The following is a 24,756-nucleotide window of genomic DNA, read 5'->3' on the forward strand; positions in this document are numbered from 1 at the left end:
GAGGGTTGCATTTGCATCTTAGTTCCTTGTCATTAACAGGAAGAAGAGTGGCTATAAATTACACACCTGTGTGCTGTCTAAAGTAGTTTTCAGAAGTTTATAATTTGTAACTATGTATCCTGACCAGATTCCTGGATATTCATGGGATATAGGGTACACCATTTGCCTTATCTAGATGCTGCAATGGCCAGTTTGGGACATTTTTAAATACTCTTCTGGCCAATATGAGAACTCTTAACTCCATGCACATTAGCAAGCATTCTTTATTCCTCAACCCCAATAAAGACCAATCCATGAGGGAAAAAGAAATTTATTTTTTTAATTTAGTTTTTAAATTTTTATTTGAAAAATACAATACACAGCAGAGAATTCTTTCCTCCCCCACTGTTCTTTCACAAAGAAAACTATGGAAATGTAACGAGATATTTGGCTAGGATAGATCCTGAGAAAAAGAGAGGCCCAGTTAGAAGTCGAATAGACAAACTCTATCAAAGAAGGTTCACCTCTCTTTTAACATAAAAGAGCCTTTTAAGTTACCTTAGGCATCATCGGATAAGACTTGTGCAGAATTTCTGCCATGCAAACAGATACTACTGAAGTTTTCATCTTGAACAATTTACATTGACCTGGGCCCCAAAGAAGCAGAATAAAAATGAGAGTCTCTATCAGAAAGGCATGTGATTGCCTGCTTTTACTAAACTATGTATGTACATATTTATATATTGATATTAGTGCTTTCTTAACAGGTCCTAGGGATTGAACCCAGGGCCTGTGCATGCTAGGCAAGTGCCGTACCACTGAATTCCAGCTCCAGCCATTGTTCTGACGTTTTCTTAAAGGTATAAATTTTAAAATAGTTCTAAGTAGTTGCATCATGGTTAAGCACTCTTGGCTGAGTTTGGTTAATTCACATGCACCTTTAATTTTTCCTGGACTTTATCATTGTACAACCTTGGGTTCATGATGCTTAAATATAATAGCAAAAGTGATTTAACTTTGACCCTGATTAGTTCTTTAATTTATAACTCTTTTAATCTGACCAGGTTTAAGAAGGTGAAAAACTTCATCACTGACTTATGTAATGTTAAGGCCTCCAAGGGGAAATTCATTCCTGTCTGGGTCCTTCTGAATGGATATAGGACCAGTAGCCTTCAGCAACTGTATAGACCTAGTCAGCTACCTTGCCTTTGCTTGGCATTATGGTCATATCCTTTATTTCAATCCTAGGAAGCAAATTTGCCATTGCTAATGCTTTCTAAACAATGTCCTTTAAAGATTGTCAAGACATGCAAAGTTTGCTTGCTCTACACTTCCAAAAGAATAAGACTGCTATAGAGATTTGCAATTCATAGAAATGAGTTTTTTTTTTAAATTTGGCTTTTAGTTGATATATTTTGACCTCTGCAGGATTGAAATTGGGCAACTGAAATCCATTTGGAAGTAACAGAGAAGCCTTTGGTTTTTAATTATTTGCTGATTTCTGTGGAAATTAAGAGAGCAAATTAAATGTTTAGACAAGAAAGATTAAAAAAATCATTTTCTGCACATTTAAGTCAAAGTATCTTGGGTTAGCTTTAGAGATTGCAGAGTGACTCATGACTTCATCCTCCTTCTTCTGTGGAGACTGTTTTCATCCTTAACTTGCATGGTCACTGTATAGCCTGTCCCTCAGCCCCTTTCCTGAGTGGTAACTGGGGTGCAGAGATGAGAATCTTCATTTGGACCTCTCTTCTACCAAAAGCCTCACATTCAGACACTAGAATGTCATTATTTTAAAATAGGATTATAAATAGAATCCTAAATAGCTCTGCGTTTGAAAGAGATGTTTTATGTTCCTCCATGTAAGTAAGCTTTTAAAATACTGCAGACCTTCTGTTCCTAACTTTAGCATTTCTTCATTTTTTTCTTAAACATAGGTAGTTTCTCAGAACCCTAATGGCCTCTTAATGGCCTCAGTGTCATGAATGTTGAGGCAACTGTGGCATATTTGAGAAAAATAAGAGTTTCAGGGTAAATCTGAATTTAGATTTAACTCTTCCCTTGACTAGTGGTATGGACTGGGCATGTTATCCGTCTTGGCTTTATTTTTATCATATGTAAATAAAGTCATCTTTCAATATTTATACAGGATTGCCATGAGGATTAAATGATAACTATAATACATTTTAATTAAAGTATTAGACAATTACAAAAATACATTAATCATATTTCTAGTATCTTCATGATAGTATTTTAAGGTGTGGTTCTTTCTCATTTAAATTATTTGAGTTCTGGACCAATTAGAAAATTTAATAATGGACCATAGCCATTTTTGAGACACTGTTAATGATGGAAAGTTACTCAATAACAAGGTATCATGGCTGGATTTACCTTAGTGTATTCTAAATATTGCCTGCATTAAAAAAAAATTGCAGCACAACCATTAAACCACAACTGTCAAAGAAAAAGTCCAAATAAATAATTTTAATTATGATACATTACTCAGTGACAGTAAAAATTGGCATTTTCCCCTTTAAAAGCAGAAGCACCAGTCTTAGAATATGTAGTATGAATGGTGTTTTAAGTGAAATATAGCATAATATAAAGAGCAAACAATTTAGTATAGGACATACTTTCTAAAAGTAAAGTGATTCCACACACTGAAATCTGTTAAAATGGAAATAATGTCATGCTGCATAATAAAAAACCCCCAGAACTTTCAAAATTCACTTCAAATTAAATATGCTATACTGCTGAATAGATATATGAAAAATTAAAAAGACTTAACTAGCCCAAAATAGAGGGTTTCTTTTATACAAATATAACCCATGTGGGGGGTTTCTTTCCACATAGTCACAGAGATTCTTTTGAGAAACTAAAGCAACCATTTTATTGAAGAATTGACTTGTTCGTTTTATCCTCGTGTTTTCACTGAACACCCACACTTTGTGCTGGGCTTTGTCGTGGGTGGGTGGCGGGGATGCAGAAGAGATAGCCATGGTCCTGCTCTTGAGGAGCTCACAGTCTAGTGGGAGGGAGGGGCAGAGAGGGTGCTGTCAAGTTTTAAAATTATAAAAAGTCTCCTACATCTTTATAAATTTCCTGTATAATCAAATAAACTTTGTTATGAATGTATGGTGAATAGGGATGATGTCCAGTGCAGGGAAAAACCATCTGCTTCAATATCATGTGACTTCCGCAAAGGCAGTGATGTGGTTCTGTAAAACAAAAGGGGATTCCAAAGTCAGAGTCCTAGGTCAACTGATTTAACAAAGTATTTAGCATTTTTGACAAGTAACTGTTAACTTAATGTAGAACCGTTGCCCACATGTTTGTTGCTAAAACACAGTGTTGTTAAACTCACTTCTCTGTTCTGTTACATAATTTTAGCTAATTATATCTTTTATTCAGTATTTTTAATGAACGGAATAGATTAAAATGAAATACCTGTTTTACTCAGAATTAACTCTAAAATTTTGGGAGATAAAAATGGCCATGGCAGACACATTAATATTCCGTTCGCTGTTAACAGAATTTCAGTGTGCATGCTGTAGATTCAGACTAATTGCTCCCTGAGAAGCAGATGGTGTGGAGTGAGGTGGGCCCATGCACTGACTGAAATAGCATTTGGTAGTTGACAGAGATCTACTTCAATACTTCATTTTTGAGGTATGAATTCAGACTCCACGCTACAAGCTGGGTTTTGTTGTTGTTTTGATCTGCTCCAACCTCAGAATTCTTTACAGCCTCATCCCTTTTGCTTCTTCTTTTCTTTTTTTTCTATTTCTTTTTTTTTCTTTTTTGCTTTTAGAGACAGGGTTTCTCTGTATAGCCCTGGCTGTCCTGGCATTCACTTTGTAGACCAGGCTGGCCTCGAACTCAGAAATCCACCTGCCTCTGCCTCTCGAGTGCTGGGATTAAAGGCGTGCACCACCACGCCAGGCTCCTTCTTGTCTTTTAAAAAGCCAGAAATTATAGAGAAGTAAACCTTCAGAATGGCTAATATTGAAATAGACTCAGACCTGTATTACACTATGTCACAGACACTAAGGCAGCAGTAAAATTTTGAGGCTGTATGATTAACTCTGACACACATGGGTTTGCGTTAAGATAGAGCATGAAGGTCAACACCATTGTATCACAGCAACATCACAAAATGGTCATCACACTGCCTGTTCAGAGTTACACAAACTGAGATTTAGACATGAGTATAGAATAGAGATTAAGCCCAAGTAGTTGAAGAATACAACTTGCCAAGTGTCCATTAGCAAGTATTCTTTCTAGTCCACATCACAGCAGCAGGCAAAATACTGAGGCTTGTCCTTGAGTGCAGGTGTCTCCTGGTAAAACAGTCACTTTGTGTCTTAAAAGTCACTTCAGATGCTGAAATTTAGAAAATTTAAGACCAGTTTCGATATTCTACATGTCTGAGCGGCAAGATATAGGTGTTAAAAACTGAGCTTAGATGCTCTTTTGAGAAGCAACTGCTCATAACCACTGAGTCATTTCTCCAGTCCAATTAAGTCCAAATTTAATGCTCCAAATTCTACGTGAAAAATCTCCATTTTACTCTTTATTTTTCTCTATATACAGATTATACCATATAAATAGAGCCATGTAACATGATCAGAATGTCATGTAAGCCAAACCTCATTTTTATGACACCAGAATTTGGCGATAGCTTGCTGTTTGACAAGATCTGCCATTCAGCAAGTTCCTTTTTTAAAAAACAAAAACAGGAAGATGCAAAAGGAATCCAGAAAAGTATTCAGAATCAAAAGACTTGCTAAGTCTTTTAAAACTTACTTTTTAGTACTTACTAAAGGGCTATTTCATTAAGGAATACTGCATTCCCAATGAGGGGGAAAATTGAACTAAGAATAACAGCAGCTGACAAGCTACCACGTGAGGTGCAGTCCTCCTGCAGTTGTGCTGGGGACCTGCACAGAAGGACACAGTGCTCTGCATTTACTCCAGTTTTGCAGTACAGCTCCAACACCAGTGCGCTAATGCGCACATACGTTTATTGCCTTAATTGGAGGTGTTCACAGTGGCTAATCCCCATTATCCAGCCGAAGAGCCTGGCAAGGCAGTCTTTAAAGGATCTCCCCTGGGAATTTTCTTCTTGATCATCTTCAATATATTGGTTTTGGAACACCTACAAAATGTGTTTTACATAAGATTTAAATTTAACTTCTTTGCTTCAGTGAATGTATCTGTTGCTTCAGAGTTTTAGGTTGTTACATTGTTAGATCACACACCATGTTTAAATAAGGTTTTAAAAGCATCCTAAATGTTCCTGTATGTTCCATGACCCTCAATAAATTGTCATGTGAAGATTTTCTTCGAACTAATTTGTAAATGAGTGAGGTCATTTATTAGACAGAAGTGAGTAAAATTCCTTTTGTTCAAGATGGCAAAAATGATCCTATAACTTAATAGGAAGATTTAAAATCAGCTTAAGTTTTTAAACATAAAATGGAATGCCTGTGCTCTGATCTATTGACTAGGTGAGGAAACTGGCACAGTAGACTCTGCAGGTAAGTGGGTTGAATGTAAAGTGATTAAATGTGGGCTCCATCACAATAGAAGATTGCCAAGCAATTAGACCATCAAAACCCCTAGCTTTCTCACCTACAAAGTGCAGATATACTTATGAATGGAGTTTTACTAATGTTAAATTATACATGCATAATATTTCTTGGCCCCGTTTCAACAATCTATTTGGGTTTATCTACTATTTGGTTTTGGTTGATAAAATTAAAAGGAACAAGCTAAAATTAAACATTTTAGAGAATCAACGATGAAAAGGACAGAAAAAATAATTTAAAATAGTCTATAGTTTATAAATAAAATTCATCATTTGTTCTTTCATCAAAAGTTCAGAAAACATACAACTATAATAGGCAAACCAACTTCAAAACCCCAGAGTTTCTTGCAAGAAGGATACAGATTCATTTAATGACCCAAGGCAATTTATGCTGTGTTCTGCTCCATAAGCAACGCTTTTTTATTACAAAGTCTCCTTCTTGTATTGGTGCCTGTGCCACAGGATACATTGATTTCAAAGATACAAAATATATTAGATCCTGAAAAACATCTAGCACTAAGGATTTTGAATAAAAAGTTGTAGAGCTAGTGTCAAATCCACCAGCCAGTCCATAGTTACAAGAATGCTGCCTCCATTTTGCCAGGGGAAGTTAAGATCAGATGTCACAATCATGAACATTGTCATACTTCATTCTCCTATTTGCATCCTTATTTTATTCATTGTCTGCTTTGAGGCAGGGAGCATGGACAGGAGAGAGAACAGAAAATGGCTGATATAATGGCCCAGGCCTATAAGCCCAACCAAAGGATAGGATTCAGAGTTCAAGGGCAGATGTTGTTATAGAAGATCAGCCTGGTGTTACAGAGACTCTTCCAGAGGAAACAAAACATCCAAAAAAGACAAGCAATAAAAGTATCACCCTAAAAGGAGAATGTGTTCTGTGAGTCCCACTAATATGTCATGTGAAATCTTCCTCCTAATGGTTTGTGAAAGGAGTATGATCATTTAGCAATAAGAGATCATGTTTTAATGATGAAGAAAATCATTATTAGAGAAATTCAGACTTGGGCCCATGAAATTTGCTGTAAAATTCAAAGTAAGCAATTATTTGGTTTATAGAAAGTGGGAATGCAGGAGAATAAAACTGAGAAATGAGCTTCATTGGGCAAGAGGACCGTTTATCTATACTAGCTTTGTTGTAGTGCAGTTTATCTACACTAGCTTTGTTGTAGTGCACAGTTTTGTATTAATTCAGAGTCTTCTTTCCATTCCTTTTTGAGCAATTAAAAGGCTCCTCGTTTCCCTTGTCTGTCTGACTGCAAAATTTGACCATGTGGACATTTCTTGACTGCAAATTCTGACACCCACCCCAGTTTTAGGTTCTATTTCCCCACTCATCTGGCCTCCTCAGTTGATGCTTACCCTCCCCAAGCCTCTTATCCCCACCCACTTAACTTTACCTATTGGCAAATGATTCTTTCTACCTTTTCTTCAGAGATGCTACAAAGTAAACATGTGTGTCCCCTGAATGTCCTCATTCACCACAGCTCTTGGCCCTGCCCCCTATGTTTGCTTTCAAAACAATCTCCCTCATCACCATATTGTAATCTCACATGATTGGGAAGTCTACTACAGGCTTTGACTTGGTATTTATTCAAGTTTCATTTATTACAACCCTAATAGAAATCATGTTGATATTCCTAGTAACGAAACTTACCCATAAGTTCTTCTTAAGTTTCTTTCACATTAAGTTAACCTAACTAACTTACCCATAAGTAAGTTGTTTGTTTGATTCCATTTTAACCTTAAAAATGTTGGATTGGCTATAGAAGCACAGAGCAATCCCCAACGAAAAAGAGTTAGAGGACATAGGTAAAGGAACAGGTGTATAATAAATTCTTTTATAACCAGTTGCTGATGAACACCAAGAAGCTTGCCAGTTTCCATAAAACTGCACAAGTCAGTAAAAATCCAGATGGCCCACTTTCCTTTTCCAGGTGTGTGTGTGTCTGTAATTTATGAATGAATAAAAATGTTTATTCATACAAAATCCTGTACATTAATATTTATATCAGCTGCCTTCATGATTTCCTTCAATGACATTCAACCCAAATACCCTCCAGCCAGCCAATGGGAAAAGAAGCTGAGGTACAGTTACCCAACAGAACACCTCTCACCAATAAAAAAGGGTGGAAAACCCATTGACACCTAAAAAGGAGGCAGACTAAAACACTTACGTACAATGTCAGTCCATTTATGACACCGTGGGAAAGGCAGAAAGAAATACAGGCACAGATGGCAGATTCGTGGTTAGCAGGGGTGAATGTTAGAGGTGGGCTGATTGTAAAATGGCAGCTGTTCTGGGTAGATTGAAAATTCCATAGCTTACTATTGTTGATTGTTACATGAAATCCTACTTTTGTTAGAACCCATAAGATTAGGAAATTTTAGGGACTAGGCAGATACCTCCATATGTAGAGTGCTTGCTCTACAAAATTGAGGACCCACGTTCCACCTGCAGAACCCAATTCAAAACTACCAGGTATGGTGGTGCACAGGTGTAACCCTAGTGCTGGACAATCAGAGACAGCAGAGAACCTGGGGCTCACAGGCAGGTCAGCCTAACTCACTGTCAATTCCATGGTGTTCAGAGATCAGGTCTTAAAAACAAGGTAGATGATATCTAAGAAAGAGACCCAAGGTTGGTTTCTGGCTCCCACATACACATGTGGATATATACCTGCACACACACACATGCACACACATAACGTCAATTTTACTGGATATAAATTATTTATTACACCTGAATTTAATTTTTTAATAAAATAGGACTAACAACCATGAGCTGTCCAAAGCAAGGTACTAATGTTTAGAATTTGGGTTTTCAGATATGGAGTCATTATTTCAATACCCAATTGTTTTGACTCCACAAGAAAAGTATAAACTAAATGTACTGGAAAATATTCTAATAACACATTTAAAATAAGCTACCTTATTTGTTTGTGTCTAATGAGCTGATGAAGAGCCTGAAGAACAATATTTTCCACTGTCAAAGAGGACATGGATGCATGAATTAAACCTAAGGCATTCATTCCCCATTCAGCATTTCCATTCCTATGAACTTAAATTAGTACTTCGCCATACAAGGACACATATCTATGTTTGCTTTAGTGTTGTTAATAACTGTGAGAAAAAGAGTCTTTTATACTGTAGAAGAGGCTCACATGATTTATACAGATGATAATTTCTCCACATACTTTTATATTATTGTCTAAGAAAGTGATCTTGAATTTGATCTCTGAAGTGACACATGTAGAATATATTACCCTCAAAATGAAAAATACCATTTTTACTATGACCAGTTTTCTGATCCTGGTCATGTTACTCCTTCATTATATAATGGCAATAGGCTGTATTCCAATGTTTTCTTATAGAAACTAAAATGCCATTTTAAGTGTGAAGTTCCCACCTAGCTTGAGGCATCTGTTTATCTTTCATGGAAGCTTAGCTTTTACTGTTGAGTTTGATGATATGTTTGTTTTATTGATTTATAACTGTATCTATGGTAACAGATGTGAGCAAACCAAATCATTTGGTATAAGCCTACTTATAGAGAAACACATGTATACAATTCCAAAGGTTTTAGTTTTATTTTGTGAGACAGGCTCTTATTATGGAGCCTCTGCTAGCCTCATAGTCTCTATCTAGGCACTGTGGTTTTCTAACCTCAGCCTTCAAAGCGCTAATGTTACAAGAATGTGGCACCACACATAACTTTCTCACAGGGCCTGGAAATCTGCTTTAAGAAAATGTTTCAAGGTGCTTGTGGCAATAGATCAGCAAGAAAATTACGTGTCATACACGTATGAGGACCTGAGGTCGAATTCTAAGTAACCAGGTAAAAATCTGGGCATACCTCTCTTGCCTCTTGCTCTCTTGGTCTCTTTCCTTCCCCCCTCCCTTCCCCATTCCCTTCCCCTCTCTCCACATATTCATGGCCAGCCTCTACTTCTCTTCTTTCTCCCTCTCTCCCACTTTCTGTCTTTCTCTGCCTCTACTACCCTCTTAACTCCCCTACCCATGCCCTGAATAAACTCTATTCTATATTTTAAAAAAAATCTGGGCATAGTAGGTATGTCTATTGCCAGATGTCATTCAGGTTCAGTGATAAAACATGTCAAAAAACAACTTAGAGAACAATAGAGGGAGACACCAGGTATAAACCTTTGGCTTTACTACTCAAATTCATACATGTTCATTGCCATACGTATGTGTACATAAACACACAGGTGCTTATATACACCCCACATCCATAACACACGCATACACACAGACAGAGACAGAGAGAGAATTTCAAGTTATCACTACAATTGGATATGTGTATTTCCTGTCTATTTTGTTTTGTTTATCTGAATACTTCCTTCCTCCTTTTTTCTATCTTCTATCTCTTCTCCCACTTTCCCTCTTCTCTCCTCCCATATTTTCATTTTATTTATTTATGTATTTATTTTTCAGATCAGGTATCCATCTCAGGGTCTCAAGCACAGTAGGCATTCAACTACTAAGCTGTAACCTCAGCCCTGCATTTTATTTTTTTAAACAAGAGACAAGATATCCCAACTGCTGACTTTTGCTTTTTGACTCCATCTTTAACTAAAACAATAAATTTTAAAAGTGTGTGCGGGAGGGGGTGGCGGAGTCAGTTCCAAGATGATGTGCTTGGCTTACTGTCTATTCCCCTAGTTGTAGCTATTTTTCTCTACTCTAGAGTATTTTTGTGGAGTACTTTCTCCACAGAAAGTTTTCATCATTCTTAGACATGCCACACCGAAGGGAGCGGTTGACAGCTTTGAACACCTTGCCTGTGTATGAAAGCGTGTGCTGGTGAGGAGAGATTGTTCGCCCACCACTGTGTATTCTCCCTGAACTAACGGCTGAGTGAATCATATCCGCTTAAGCTATATTCATCACCCACAATGCCATTCAAAAGTAATTCTCAGAAAGAAGCTCTTACTAAAGGCTCCTGGGAAATTGAAAAAAAAAAAGTCTGCTTGTCATTCTTTATTTAATAAAGTCCATAGAAATAGTGTGGAAAAATCACCCTGAATGTGCAGACCTAAATAGCAAAAACAATAATGTGAAACCGTGACAACAGATGCTGGTATGTCTAGTGCATAGTCAATCTAAAAGACATTAATGACTGCTGCAAATATTTTTTGTTTGTTTAAAGCTTTCTTCATAAGAACATTTTGATTATGTTTATGCCTCCCCAAACTCCTTCTAGATCCTTCCTAACTCCCCATCTACCTAATTTCATCTATCTATCTATCTATCTATCTATCTATCTATCTATCTATCTATCTATCATCTAGGTATCTAGGTATTTAGGTATCTATCTGTCATCTATGTATGTATGTGTCTATCATATATATATGTATATATATGTATGTGTGTATATATATATAATTATGCATCTAGGTATCTATCTGTATACACACACACACACACACACACACATATATATATATATAAAATCATCTATGCATATAGGTATCTATCATCTATGTGTCTATGTAACTATCTATCTACCTATCATCTATCTATCGATCTATCATCTAGGTATCTATCTATCATCTATGTATCTATGTATGTGTTTATCTATCATCTATGTATCTGTGTTACTATCTACCATCTACGTATATATGTAACTATCTCTATCTCAAATAAAAAACAGAAAAAATTTAAAACATGTTTAAAAGTTTTTAAAAAATGAAAATCAAAGGAAATAAACAAAAATAGCTTAGAAGTACATACATGTCACATTTTAATTGTTTCCATTTTAAATTTGGTTTTAAAGTAAAATAAAACACATGAGAATAACATAACATGTACATTTTTATTTATTTTAATTACTTTCTATATATACTCAAAACTAGCCTTAAGTGCTTAACGTATGTATCAATGTATGCCCATTATCTACTGCAATGTCTAATCACACAGGTTGTCTTGTGTGGTTCTATAGAACATTATATACCATCCAGCAGTTCCATGGAATAAAGATTTGCTTTATAGAAAAGCAACAGAATCTTAAGTAGATGGAGGGTTACAACATCCTGAAACTTCAAAAGAATTTTTACTAGAGAGCATGGCAGTGTATGATCATGTTTGCCTTGGGAAAAGAGAGAGAGAGAGAGAGAGAGAGAGAGAGAGAGAGAGAGAGAGAGAGAGAGAGAGAGAGAGAGAGAGGAAAGAAGGAAGAAAGAAAGAAAGAAAGAAAGAAAGAAAGAAAGAAAGAAAGAAAGAAAGAAAGAAAGAAAGAGAAAGTCCCACCACACACATAAGAGATCCTGAGTTTGAAGTACAAAGGAACTGTTAAAAACTAGCTCTCTTCACAGGCAAACACACACACACTGGCAAATACACACACACTACTAAAAGAGAGTGTGTTGTATGTGTATATGTATATATGCATGCATGTATGTATGTATGTATGTCTCTAGAGAACCATGCCTAATATAGCAGGCTCCTATCTTTTCTGTATGGGAGTGCATGTGACTTCACAAGGCATACTCTGACAATCTCCAAAACGCTGTGGTTCCCAATGCCTATTTCTCATTCTATACACTGATGGCCGGGTTCTGTGGAGCTGATCCACTTCCCATGTTTTCCTGTCCTGGATTGTAGGCTGCAGTAGACTCCTACCAGGAAAAGGCATAGGCCAACAAAGTGGACAGAAATTCTCAAGGCCCAGGGAATTTCTGACCAATGAAGTCTCTGTCAGTTCTATTCACAGGCCAGTAGAGAGTGCAAATTAAATGAAGCAGAAAGGATAGTCTGCCTGAAGAAGTACTTAGTGGTTGAGATTGACACTGTCACCTACCACAACATCTGTTAACTGTCACTTTCCTTGTTGTTAAAGTTGTTACAAACTGTAATTGTTTACGTTTTGTCAGTACTGTTAATTTTCATGAATCTCTAAGAAGTTCTAGTGAATATTTCAATTTGACCTTGTATCTGTTTAATTCTCCCATATTAAATATTCAAATATTTATTTGGAAGAGAACATTTATTTTTTACAGTATATCCTAAGGTATAAAGAAAATCAGATAATACCATCACTGCTCTGATGGCTGCCCTGTCCTAGAAGATAGGCTTTGGCGATTGTCTTCTCTACCTCGTAACTTTTCTCTTGTCAGTTTCTTTGTATTGCTCTTTTATTTTTAATCTACTCTTTTTAAAAAAGCAAAATAATTTTAATTTTAATTGTGTGCATGTGTGTGTATCCATGTGTGAGTTTATGCACTTGAATGCAGGTACCTGCCAAAGACAGAAGTGTAAGATTCCCCTAGAGCTGGGTTAAGCTATCATAAGTCTAACACCAGTATTGGAACTAGAACTTGGGCCTGACCTAGGAGCAGTATCCCCACTTGTCTCCTGAGTTATCTCTCCAGTGCTCTCTTTAGTCTATCTCAGTCTACTTGTTTTTGCTTTCCTCTGCATGAACTTCTTCCTTTCTGACCTCCAATGTTGGTTGAAGTCCTACCATGCCATCACCTGTGTTCTCTCACTGGTTCTAATCACACAGATTATAGTTTAGCTTCCATCCCATGAGTTCTCTTTAATTTCTGGTATTATGGAAAGGAGATGCCACAGACAATAAATGTGTGTGTGTGTGTGTGTGTGTGTGTGTGAGAGAGAGAGAGAGAGAGAGAGAGAGAGAGAGAGAGAGAGAGAGAGAGAGAGAGAGAGAGAGAGAGATATGTTTGTTAAGGCATTTGTATGTGGGGGTACATGAGCATTTGATTGAATGTGCACAGGCCAAAAGTGACCCTGGGCGACTTCTTCAATTTCATTCCACCTTATTTTTAGACAGGGTTGCTCCTTGAGAGGAGAGGTTCCCCAAGAGGTGAAAATGGCTGCCTGTTTCTGCCTCTACGGCTTTGGCGCTATAGACACAGATGATATTACCTGCCTTTTATGTGCATGCCAGGGACCCAAACTAGCCCTCGTACTTCTGAAGCAAGCACTTTACCAACGGTATCATCTCGGCCCCCTCCCTGTCTTCCCTCACCCAATAAAAGGTTTACATTGTCTCATATTTGTCACAAAGTCAGTTTTAGAGATCTAAGTTCTCCTGATTATTCCCGCTTGAAGCAATCTAGATTTCGCTCAATTAAATTCCCTAAACTGTGTGAAAAGGCTTCGTGAATGGTCTAAACATTTCCCTTAGTAACTATTGGATCTTCACTGTCTACGTGAAGGAGAGGGAAGAGCCCATTCTCTGTCCTCATTTGAATGGAATGTGTGTGGAAACTCATGTGAGCATCTTCAGCAAGATAATTTTGTTTCTATATAGTTTTGTCTCATGTTTGCTGACCCACCACAGATCATGGTACTGTGCAAGTTAACTTCTACTCCATAAAGCTGGGGCAGTCCTTGAAGGCAACTGTTCCTGTTGCTTTTGATATGGTTGGCCATTTTAAAAGATATAATTGGTTTTAGGTATGCATTGGAGTGTTTTGTTTTCATGTATGCATATCATGGGCATACTGGATACGCAAAGAATCCAAAAGACTGTATGTATCAGGTCTTGTGAAACTGGACATTCGGGAAGCTGTACACTGCTGAGCAGGAGCTGAGAACCACACCTGGGTTCTCTGGGAGAGCCATCCTGCCAACTGTTTGTTTATTTGTATTTATTGTTTTGACATAAAATAGTTACCCACTCAGTTTGGGGATACTTATTCAGTTTTATTCAGGGCCCCTTCACCTGTCATGACATCATTAACCAAATTTGGGGTGGGGAATCCATCACTGTGGATTTGTTTATGCTGCATCTAGTAGAATTCCTAACATTTTGACATTTTGCTGTAATTTTCACTCTGATAATCAACTATTATGGAGTCAAGACCTTCCCTATTATTTCTAACATAGAAGATAAAGGGTGGTAGAACTATAATTGGTTGCATCAGTATTTCCTAGAAGAAAACACAGATCCTTGATTCTTGGATTCCTAAGGGAAATTAATAGTGTCTTTTAAGTTTCTGGAAACATCCCAGAGCCAGCAACACTGCCAATTCTTCTGGAAATGAACCTCAAAGGAGGAAGCAAAGAGAATGAGTTTGGGGGACAGGACATGACACCTGAAGGGAGCTGACTCTCTGGGAATGAGATGGTAGGAATTCTAAGAAAGGAAAGACACCTGCATATGCAAGAGCCAGAGCCACTGTACTGAGGGGACTTCAGGTGGCTGCAGGTGGACCTGAACACATGAGAGCTACAAACAAGATTTCAGTGTTTAATCTGGCAGAAGAAAATAGAGGTCTTTCAAATGGATTGTGGAGATCACAAGGAAATAGCACAGGGATGTAAATTAAACTGGATGCATCCCCCCTAAGGAATTTTAGTTAGTCTGAACATATCATATAGACAGTGTAATGAGACCAGACCTTCTCAAAGTTAGCTTAAGACAATGAAATACTTTAAAATTGGAATTATATTGAGTTGTGCATGTACTCATGAACAGCATAGTATTTGATAATAGAGAGGAAGAGAGGAAAAATGAAGAGAGAAAGACAGAGAGGGAGTAGAGACAGAAAGAACAGGGTGGGGGAAAAGTGGAGGCAGAAAAGGAAGATAATGAAGCAAGCCTGGGGAGTGGACATAAAGTCTTGTTTCACTGGCTCAGTTTATCTTAAGGTTCGAGCACTGCTGTTAGTTCTATCTGTCTCTGTCAATTTCTCTGTCTTGGTTTCTCTCTCTGTGTCTCTGTCTGTCTCTGTCTGTGTCTGTGTCTGTCTCTGTTTCTGTCTGTCTCTGTCTCTGTCTCTCTCATACTCACGCACTCTGCCACCCACACACTCCTCTCTAGATACTAGAGGTGAATATCTTGTATAGTATTTTGAGTAACTGCCTTGACTCTGCACATACACGAGAATGTACAAATGTAACATTTCTTTGGACTCAAGTGTGGTGGTAGACACCTACAATATCAGAACTCAAATGAAGGCAGGAAAATCAAGAGTTCAAGGCTATTCTAGGATACATGGCAAATTTGAGGCCAACCTGGGTAACATGAGAACCTGTTTCAAACAACCTATGACCCTCAAATCTTTTATTTTTTAAAAGTACTGTAAAATTAAAATTTATTCTTTTATATCGATGTACCTGTTGCAGTTTACTGCTGTGAAATAATAATTCACTGTTGTTTAATTTCATAGGTTCTAGATATTATTCTTAGTGCTTTAGAGCTAACTTAAGTAACTCTCACAAATGACCAGTATATAAAAACAAAACAAAAACAAACAAAACCTAACAAGCAAAAAGTCAAATGCTATGTTTAATCATCAATGTCAAATTGAGGCGGTTAGGAATAAACTAGCAGATACTTCTCTGGGAGAGTACTATCATAGGATGGTACTTCCCTAGAGTTGACTGAGAAGGAATAACCCACCCAGACAGTGGATGCCATCATCCCACAAACTGGTGCTGGACTAATTATAAAGGAAAGGGGGTGAAAGTTAGTTGAAGATCTGCTTTCCTCTCTCTCTACTTCTTGATTGTAGAAGCAGTGTGAAAAGACACCTCACACTCCTACAAACTATTTCTTCCATGCCATCGTGGCTTTCATCTTTGAACTGTGGCCAAAATAATCTCTTACCCCTTTAAGTTCTTTTCTGTCAAATATTTGTTACAGCAAGATGAAATGATTTAATACAGTAGTCACTGAGATTGAGTGAATTGACTAAGGTCGAAAATTTCCAAAATTTCCAGCCAGACTGCTCATAGATCCATGAGCAGGGGCATACTGTGGTATGGATTCTGTCATGAGAACATTCACAACAGTTTTAATAATCCTCTGTGGCTAGGGACTTAGACTCATTCTGACTAATGTGATAAACAGATGAATAAAATTTTTAGCTCTTCACTATTTAGTGGTCATTGGATTCCAATGAGATGCTTACCACAGATGAGCCATTCATTTCATAAAAGGGAATGGATATTCAGATATTCTTACTCAGATTTGAAAGAACCCATGACTTATCCTCATAAATTATGATATTTGTCAGTGATGAACTCCCCATCATAAAGGAAAAGTCACTTGCATAGACAGGGAGTGTACCTGTGTATTATCATTATACTGAAGGTCATAGTTCATCAAATGTGTGCTTTGAACATAAGAGGTTTACCAGTTTACATAACTTGCAGAAGAAACTCACAGACATGGAAAAACAGCATGGCATGATACTAAAGCTCTCAGCCCTGTCTGCCTATCAATGTTGACAAAACGTTATTCTTTACTCATCAGAACACCACTGTGAAGGAACAAATGCCATTTTTAAATTAATGGTTATCACAATCAAAGGAGTAGTGGAACTTTGCATGCTCCCCTCCTTTATTTTTGCAATGTGAACCATAACAAAAGCAATGTATTTATTCCACACAGTCAACCCCTGCCTTCCCCCTGCCCCTCCCCCCCCCCCCCACACACACACACGAGTAGAAAGCTCTTGAAGTTTCCTTTATGTGACTGCCCTCTAGTTCTAGCTGAGAAGCATGGAAACACGGCCTTTGCCAGTGCGGAGTCTAAGGGAAGGATGAAATCAGCCCCTAGTATATTCTTAGCATTCCTGCTGTGATCCTTCCATGATGTGGTCAGGGACACAGGCCATGTCCAGTGCAGAAAGCATTTTGATTGGGAATGGAAATGAAAAGAACTGAGAGAATGCTGTCTCCATCTCTGTATATCCCAGCAAGCACGGAAGCCCTGCATCTGCTTTATCTCACCCTTATTTCCCAAACTAAGGAGACACAAATCACTTGGACTTGATATAAAAAAACAAAATTTATAGAAGTTCACAAACACTTGTCTCTGTCTTTTTATGGGTTCTAGTGGAAAATTCTAGCTCACATAGCCTAATATCGTGAAAGTTATTTTAAAAGGAAGTAGCGTAACATGAACATAGAAATTTTGAATACAGAAAATGCAGTAATAGCCTATGAAAACACAGAAGTTGCAAGAACAATTTTTGTAAAGTACTTGACTTCTTGCCTGCTGTGACACCCACTGAGGCCTGGACCTGTCTTCTAAAACATTGTCTGTGGACAAACTCAGTCCAGCCTGACCCACAGCCTCCCTTCTAATAAGAAAGTACAGCTGCCACAGGCTGCCTGATCTTGGAGCAATAAGACTCCCTGCATGGCGCATGTGTCCTAACTGTGTGGTGACAATGTATGAGGCACTTTCTCATTGATGGAGAGCATGGGAGGAATTGAGTAGACTTAGTGAAAAAATTCATGCATTTGCAAATAAATGTATCTTTTCATTTCACCTGTGCACAAGGCCAGGGAACACTATTCCTTAGACACTCTAGCCAAGTGCTGGATGAGTTCTATGCACAGTTACCAAGCTTCCAGCATGGGTGATATCTGTGGGTGCTTTAAATGAGATAGGCATTTTATAAGATGCTCTTTCCAGTAGTAAATACTTGCTAACTGACACCTTAAATTCTGAGATTAAGTAAGCATAAATAAGTAAATAACTGGTCACTCTCGGAATACACAAACAGAGATAGCCGTTGAATTTAGCCTAGATGATGAAATTTTGAAGTTGTGAATCACCTGCAGAGATGTTACCTTTTCCAAAGGGCTTTCTACTCGAGGAATGTTGGTCATCGGCATCCGGGCCACATTGTCCCTGTGTATATGCCCATTTTCTGGTTGTCTTCCTTTAAAATTATTTACCACGCATACAACCTAAAATTTCAGGAAAGAGTTTCCGTTAGGTAAATTATATATTCTACAACTAACACCCTTTTGAGGAGCTTCATAAATCTCCTATAGCAACCACGTTTTAAAATTACCAAAATGTTACATGAATAAAACTTTATACGCAGACTTACCATGAATAAATTAGAATAGCTATTCTAATGCAGATAAGTTCAAGAAAATTCACCAATGAATATGTAAAAGAATGAATAATGACAATTCTCTCATTCCAAAATGTTCATTAAAGTATAGACAATGTTCAAACCTATCCAAAAATAACAACATAACCTTATAAAAATCCGTAGCAAGCTAACCTTTTCTTAATGTAGCTAATCTACAACTTGATTTTCATGCTCATTATTTCCCAGTGATTCAAAATTATTACATTCACTCTAATCCTTGACAGTTGGCACTCTCTAATTTAGTAACATTCTTTCAATTATACTAGTTTATTGTCTATTGTGTCATATATATATACATATATATATATACATAATTTGAACAATAATAGCTTACTAGAGCTACTCTTGAAATAGAAGACCCTTTACATAAAGAGAATTAACCCTCATTTCAGCTGATTATATCGCAGAGGTGAAAGAATGAATTGAATCATGCATGAAAATTAAGATCCTGTAATGTTAAAATTTCACAGTTTTCATTCATCTTCTAAGGTTTCCGATTTAATAGGTGAAGAATAGGGTATAGGAGAAGGAATCTTTAAATTTACTGCAAATTTTCTGATGCAGATTAATCACATTTAAGAAATAATGATTTAAGCAACACAGAAAAATTATTTCCTATGGTGAGTTTATACTAACCATAGGATAATGTGTTGTTCTCCTTTCCTGGACTTCATATTCTAGAATAAATAGTACTTACTTTTAGTTTCAGCCTAACTCTTATTTTTAAGTAAGTAAATTCTTGATCAATAGTGATATATTTAAATTGTATATTTTCACAAATTCATCATTGGAAGACTAAATTTTTTGTTAAACTTACTACTAAGTATTTTTAAAAAGATTTATTTTATATTATGTGTATGAGTGCTTGGTCTGCATGTACATCATGTGAATGCCTATTGTCCAAGGAAGTCAGGAGAGAAAAATGGATGCCCTGAAACTAGAGTCCCAAATGGTTGTGAGCCAACATGTGTGTGCCGGGAACAAAACGCAGGACCTCTGCAAGAGCAGAGAGTGCTCTAAACCACTGAGCCACCTCCCCAGCTCCATTACTACTCGATAATTCTACATACCAATTTAGTCTTGGTTGCTTACCATTCCTGATTAAAATTTACAAGGATACTAGGTAATAGCACAAAAAATGATACTTTATATTACAAAATTATTTTCTTGCAAGCTGTGATTTATATTTTTTAACCTTTCTTTCTTTGTCCTAGCAAAACTATAGGTTTAAAAAATAGATCAAAACCTGATAGTAAAATATTACAGTTTTCCACGAATTTTCATTAAAGCAAGGAGATAACCAAGATAGTTTCAGAGAGTTTTCTAAACAAACACACAATCACACACACACATGCACACACGAACACACATTCATACATGTGCCTGCACAGACACACATACCACACACATTTATACACACTCACATCATACACACATACATACACATGTATACACATAAATGTATGCACACACACATATTCATACTCTGCATTCACACATATATACACTAACACTACATACACACATATACACTCACACAACACATATACACACACATGCACACACACACTCACACATGTGCCTGCACAGACACACACATGTGCCTGCACACACACACACACACACCTGCACAGACACAATACACACATATACACACTCACATCATACACACACACATACACATATATACACATAAATGTACGCACACACACACACTTATACATACACTACATTCACACATATATACATTAACAATATGTACACTAACACTACATACACACATACCTACTCACACAACACATATACACACACATACACACACACACATACACTCACACACACTTTCTCTGCACATTGATCTCTAGAGAAAGGATGGTAAGGGCTTGGAGGTAGTTATTCAGTATTCTTTCAGTCTTTCTTTCCATTTTATAAGTTGACACCCTCATGATCCCACTAAGGACTAAAAGAGATTGATTGTTCAAGAAATAGGGTTATAATGTTTTGTCTGTAAAGGGAAGCTATTAAATAATTTAGTTAATATTTTCAGTGGTGTGGGGACAGAGCCAATGGAAACTATGCAACTCTTCCCTTTGGCCAGGAAAGCAACAATTTCATTTGTTCATAAGAGAAGAGGTATGTAAACATGCTGATACGGTTCTCTTATTAACGTAGGCAGCAGGTTAAATTCAGTGTGCAAGCTGCAGTTGATGAATGAACATTGTTCTAACATACAAAGGATAGATTTGATAACTTTAAGTAACAATTACAATGAAACAAAGTTTCATGCCATATCACAGCGCACACGCGTGCATACACACATACATTTAGACATTTTCATTGGAATTAATAATTACATACAGAATGGTATTTACTAGCCTAATTATTCCTTTTAACAATTTTCATTTCAACTACAAGGAAATAACTAGTTCTTTAGTTTCTTATTTAAATAATTAAAAATTTTGTGTGCTAATTTCAAAAGTCTAGAATTGATGTTCCCCTAGCAAATATGAAAAAGTAAGAAGATGCATGTGTGTGTGTGTGTGTGTGTCTGTGTGTCTGTGTGTGTGGTGTTTGCCTGCATAGGCATGTATATGCATGTGCCTAGGCTAGAGGTTGACGACAGACAAATTCCAGTAAACTTTACATATTTAGAAATGATCTCTTACTTCACCTAAGAGCTCAACAAATCTGGCTAGCCAGATTGACCCCAACGTGTTCTTTCTCAGTGTCCCATGTGCTGAAATTACAGACAGGCTATATTGCTCACCCAGCATTTTTACAGGTTCTAGATATGAAATGCTTGCATTTGTACAACAAGTACTTTCTCGCCTCGCTGTCTTACAGAAGTCTTTCCTGAGCCCTCAGCCAGGAAAGCTTACTGTGTTTGATGTGTTTGTTTTCCCTGTGATGAAATAGAAAGAACTCAAAGACTGTCTGTTAGGGTACTAGGCTCCTCATGACATTTCATACTAGATAAGGGAATACTTTGATTTGTGTCTCTTCTCAGACTCTACACTGTGCAAGTCAGGAGCCAAATCTTCAGTTTTCTACCTCTGTACCTCCCTGTCAAAGTGAGTGAACTCATTCATGAAGGAGCACACTAATGAATGAACATACATTCAAGTGAAAAATTTTATGGTATATGTCTATGCCATAATGACTTAAACTTAATTTCCTTTCAAACACTGCAGTTTTAGATCAATGGTTTCTACACATGTATATCTCTATTCTACTATAAAGATTATAGCAATAAGCCATCACTATATACACTTTGGTTTCTTTATGTAGCACTTATAATAAATTTATTTATATATTCACTTTTATTTTTTCCCATAATTACTGCATTATTGACATTGGGAAGTAGAACAGTATTGACTTTTTTTGTTTTGGGTTTTGGTTTTTTGGTTTTTTTGAGTCAGGGTTTTTCTGTGTAGCCCTGGCTGTCCTGGAACTCACTCTGTAGACCAGGCTGGTCTCGAACTCAGAAATTCGCCTGCCTCTGCCTTCCAAGTGCTGGATATAAAGGCATGAGCCACCACGCCTGGCCAGTATTGACTCTTAATTTTGGTTTTTTGTTATATGCTAATAACTTTAATAAGACAAGACCATGGACAAGCTATCTGCTGTATCTAGGTGTCAAATTTTAATCTGTAAAGTGAGGACAATATATCTCAATGAAATGCTGCAATGATTTTTACTTTTATGCAAAATAACATGACAAGCTATTATTGGAATCAATAAAGCTGACCACTTCTGCCAACAATGCTACGTATCATGTTTGGCATAGGTTTCATGTCATCCATTTTTACGACAACAATAATATCAACAACTAGTACTCAAGAACTGTTTGTCTAGTATTTTGCTAAGCATGATGGCTCTACTCTTTGCCCTTGCACAATGTACGTGGATGAGTGACAGATTTAGAACACAATATAACTCCTTGTAGGATGCTAACAGCACAGACAGATATGTGGCAGAAATCAACGGGAAAATGAGAGAGCTAAGGTGGTCAGAGTTACTGCGTAGGAAGTATGGGCTTGTCCAAGCCAAATCTCAGCTATGTAGAGGACTTGGGTTGAGGCACTGTAAGGAATGCAACAAAGCAATGCTTACTATGCATGGAATTTCATTGAGCTTTTCAAAAAAGTCAAGGTTGTCAATTAAATTCATTCATTCATTCATTCATTCATTCATTCATTCAACCCATATACCTGACCCTATTCCAGATACTTGCAAAGATAAGCAGTGAACAAAGTAAACAGAGTTTTTCTCTGTTGCAAAGAAGGACAATGAAACAAAACCATCAGACATGGTATCTAGGACTTGTGTTATGGAGAAACACAAAAGGGAGAAACCACAGGAGTCTTTCTGAGTATAGCTTGGGGACAGTCTCACTACTGGAGGACTAGTGAAATGTAAGAGACATGTGGTATCATACACAGGTCTCAGATATCACCCCCTTACCATGGTAAAACACACACACACACACACACCAGAATTCCCACAGAACCAAGATGTAGGAAGGATAGGACTTGTTTGTGATAAGGGAAGGGAGCTGATTTTACTTTCAAGAGCTGGATTTATATACATGGTGAAAGGGGTAGGAAACTTCTCACTAGAAAATAAATAAATCATTGCGGTCCCTAGAAGTGTCTGGAGTTAATGTATCAGGGAGGGTTGTGCTTTTTCTTTTTACTGGCAATGAACTATTATAATGTTAAGAAGAACAGCAAGGTAGTTAGATGAAGGATGTCCGAAACAAAGAGTCAGGAAGGAACTGTATCTATACATGAGATAGGAAGTAAGAAGTTCTGGTCAGAAGTACTGGTATTAGACATAAGGAGTAACTTGGGTATCATAAATGAACTTGAAGTAGATGATTCACTGGTTGTGGGGGATGAACCAGTAGAATGAGTCAGAGACAAATGCCATGTATAGATAATGGTGATTGGAGGAGGTGTCCTTCAACCAAGACATCGGCTTGGAGTAGAGTCATATTCCTTTTATTTTGGAATCATTTTAGAATCCCCAAAACACTGCAAGATAATTGCAGAACATTTGCCAGCCAGAGTTGGAGTTGCTGCACAAGATAAATGCTCTACTGGGCTGTCCAAATGAGGAACCTGGGAGTCATCACAAGTTGTTGCCTGTACTTCATGCACATCATCTTCTGTTCCCTCAGGCTCTCTCTCCTCCCTTTCCCTTCCAAAGATTCTACCTCCTCTCCATGTCTCTATGGTCAAATTTACACTGACTTATTTCCCTTGTTCTTCATAGCATGTCTTCTTTATCTTCATCTCCAGGTTACTTCTAGAAATATGTATTTAAAGCACAAATCTCATAGGGTAAAAGGTAATGGCTGGAAGCAAACTATCACTCATGGAATTGCACTTCAGTCATTCCTGTGGCTGTTCACTAAGCTTGTACTATTTTGTTTACCCTTCTGTGAGTTCAAGAATGAGTTCTTAGGGGAGTTGTGACTTCTCTCATTTAAGGGGCGATCCAGGAGCATGGGAAGACTCAGTAAAGTAGTTGGTGGGGAAAAGGGGAGTCTGTGAAGAAGCTGGGACTAGCTTGTTCTAGTTCTATTCATTTGAAGGCAATGGATCCTAATTCATCTACATTTTAAACAAAAGTCTACATTACTCTCCTGATTCACACACTCTTTCCAGCCCCCACTGTCATTCATGAAGGGAGACGTGTACTGTTCTAGGATTCTACTTTCTCTCTTGCATAGGCTGTGTCATGACCCTGCAGCATAGAAAGGGCTGCATCTTTGATGTCCTTATGTAGATTTTCATACTTATTCTGTGTCCCACATTTTGTTCTCCTTCCTTACACAGAGTCCAGATCTATTTATTTTATAAGCTTCCCAAGTTGATCCATCCTTCCTGACTGGTATGTTTTCCCAATGGAGTTAATGTCTCCAGTGATGTTGGTAAATTATATTTATTCCTCTATGAAGCTCCATGTCTGTTTTCCTTTACAGTAACATATTTAAACATATGAGTTCCTTTTCTCAGATATTTATTCACATCACTAAGCACAGTACTTGTATTTGGGTAGGGACTTGGCAGCATTTTATTTTATGATGTAAGAGAAGGAAGGAGAATTTGAGGGCATATCTAATCCACAAAACAAAGCTCTAACTCTCACTGGAAAAGGCCACACTTACCTGAGTTTCACCAATTGTTACCTACAGCCATTCACAATAATCGACTATCATTGATGAGCACATAATTCGTATTTAGTTACATGGTTGAAGCACTGTTTTGG

General features: G+C 37.3%; 1 protein-coding gene across 2 annotated transcripts in view; it reads right to left on the reverse strand.

The window, feature by feature from the left end:
* Window positions 1-290: 290 nt before the first annotated feature.
* Window positions 291-24,756, reverse strand: part of Plppr5 (phospholipid phosphatase related 5) — a 111,176-nt gene continuing 86,710 nt past the window's right edge. The window contains exons 5-6 of one of the 2 annotated variants that reach the window (XM_021158396.3): window positions 18,167-18,286; window positions 291-3,197 (exon numbers count right to left, since the gene is read on the reverse strand). In XM_021158396.3, coding sequence (XP_021014055.1) covers window positions 3,165-3,197; window positions 18,167-18,286 — 153 coding nt within the window. In that variant the 3' untranslated portion in view covers window positions 291-3,164. Of the gene's footprint in view, window positions 3,198-18,151; window positions 18,287-24,756 lie in introns of both variants that reach the window. The other variant, XM_021158395.3, reaches the window with a different exon arrangement.

Source organism: Mus caroli, unplaced genomic scaffold (assembly GCF_978045245.1).
Source record: "Mus caroli unplaced genomic scaffold, Mus_caroli_1 scaffold_3, whole genome shotgun sequence".
NCBI classification, from domain to species: domain Eukaryota; kingdom Metazoa; phylum Chordata; class Mammalia; order Rodentia; family Muridae; genus Mus; species Mus caroli.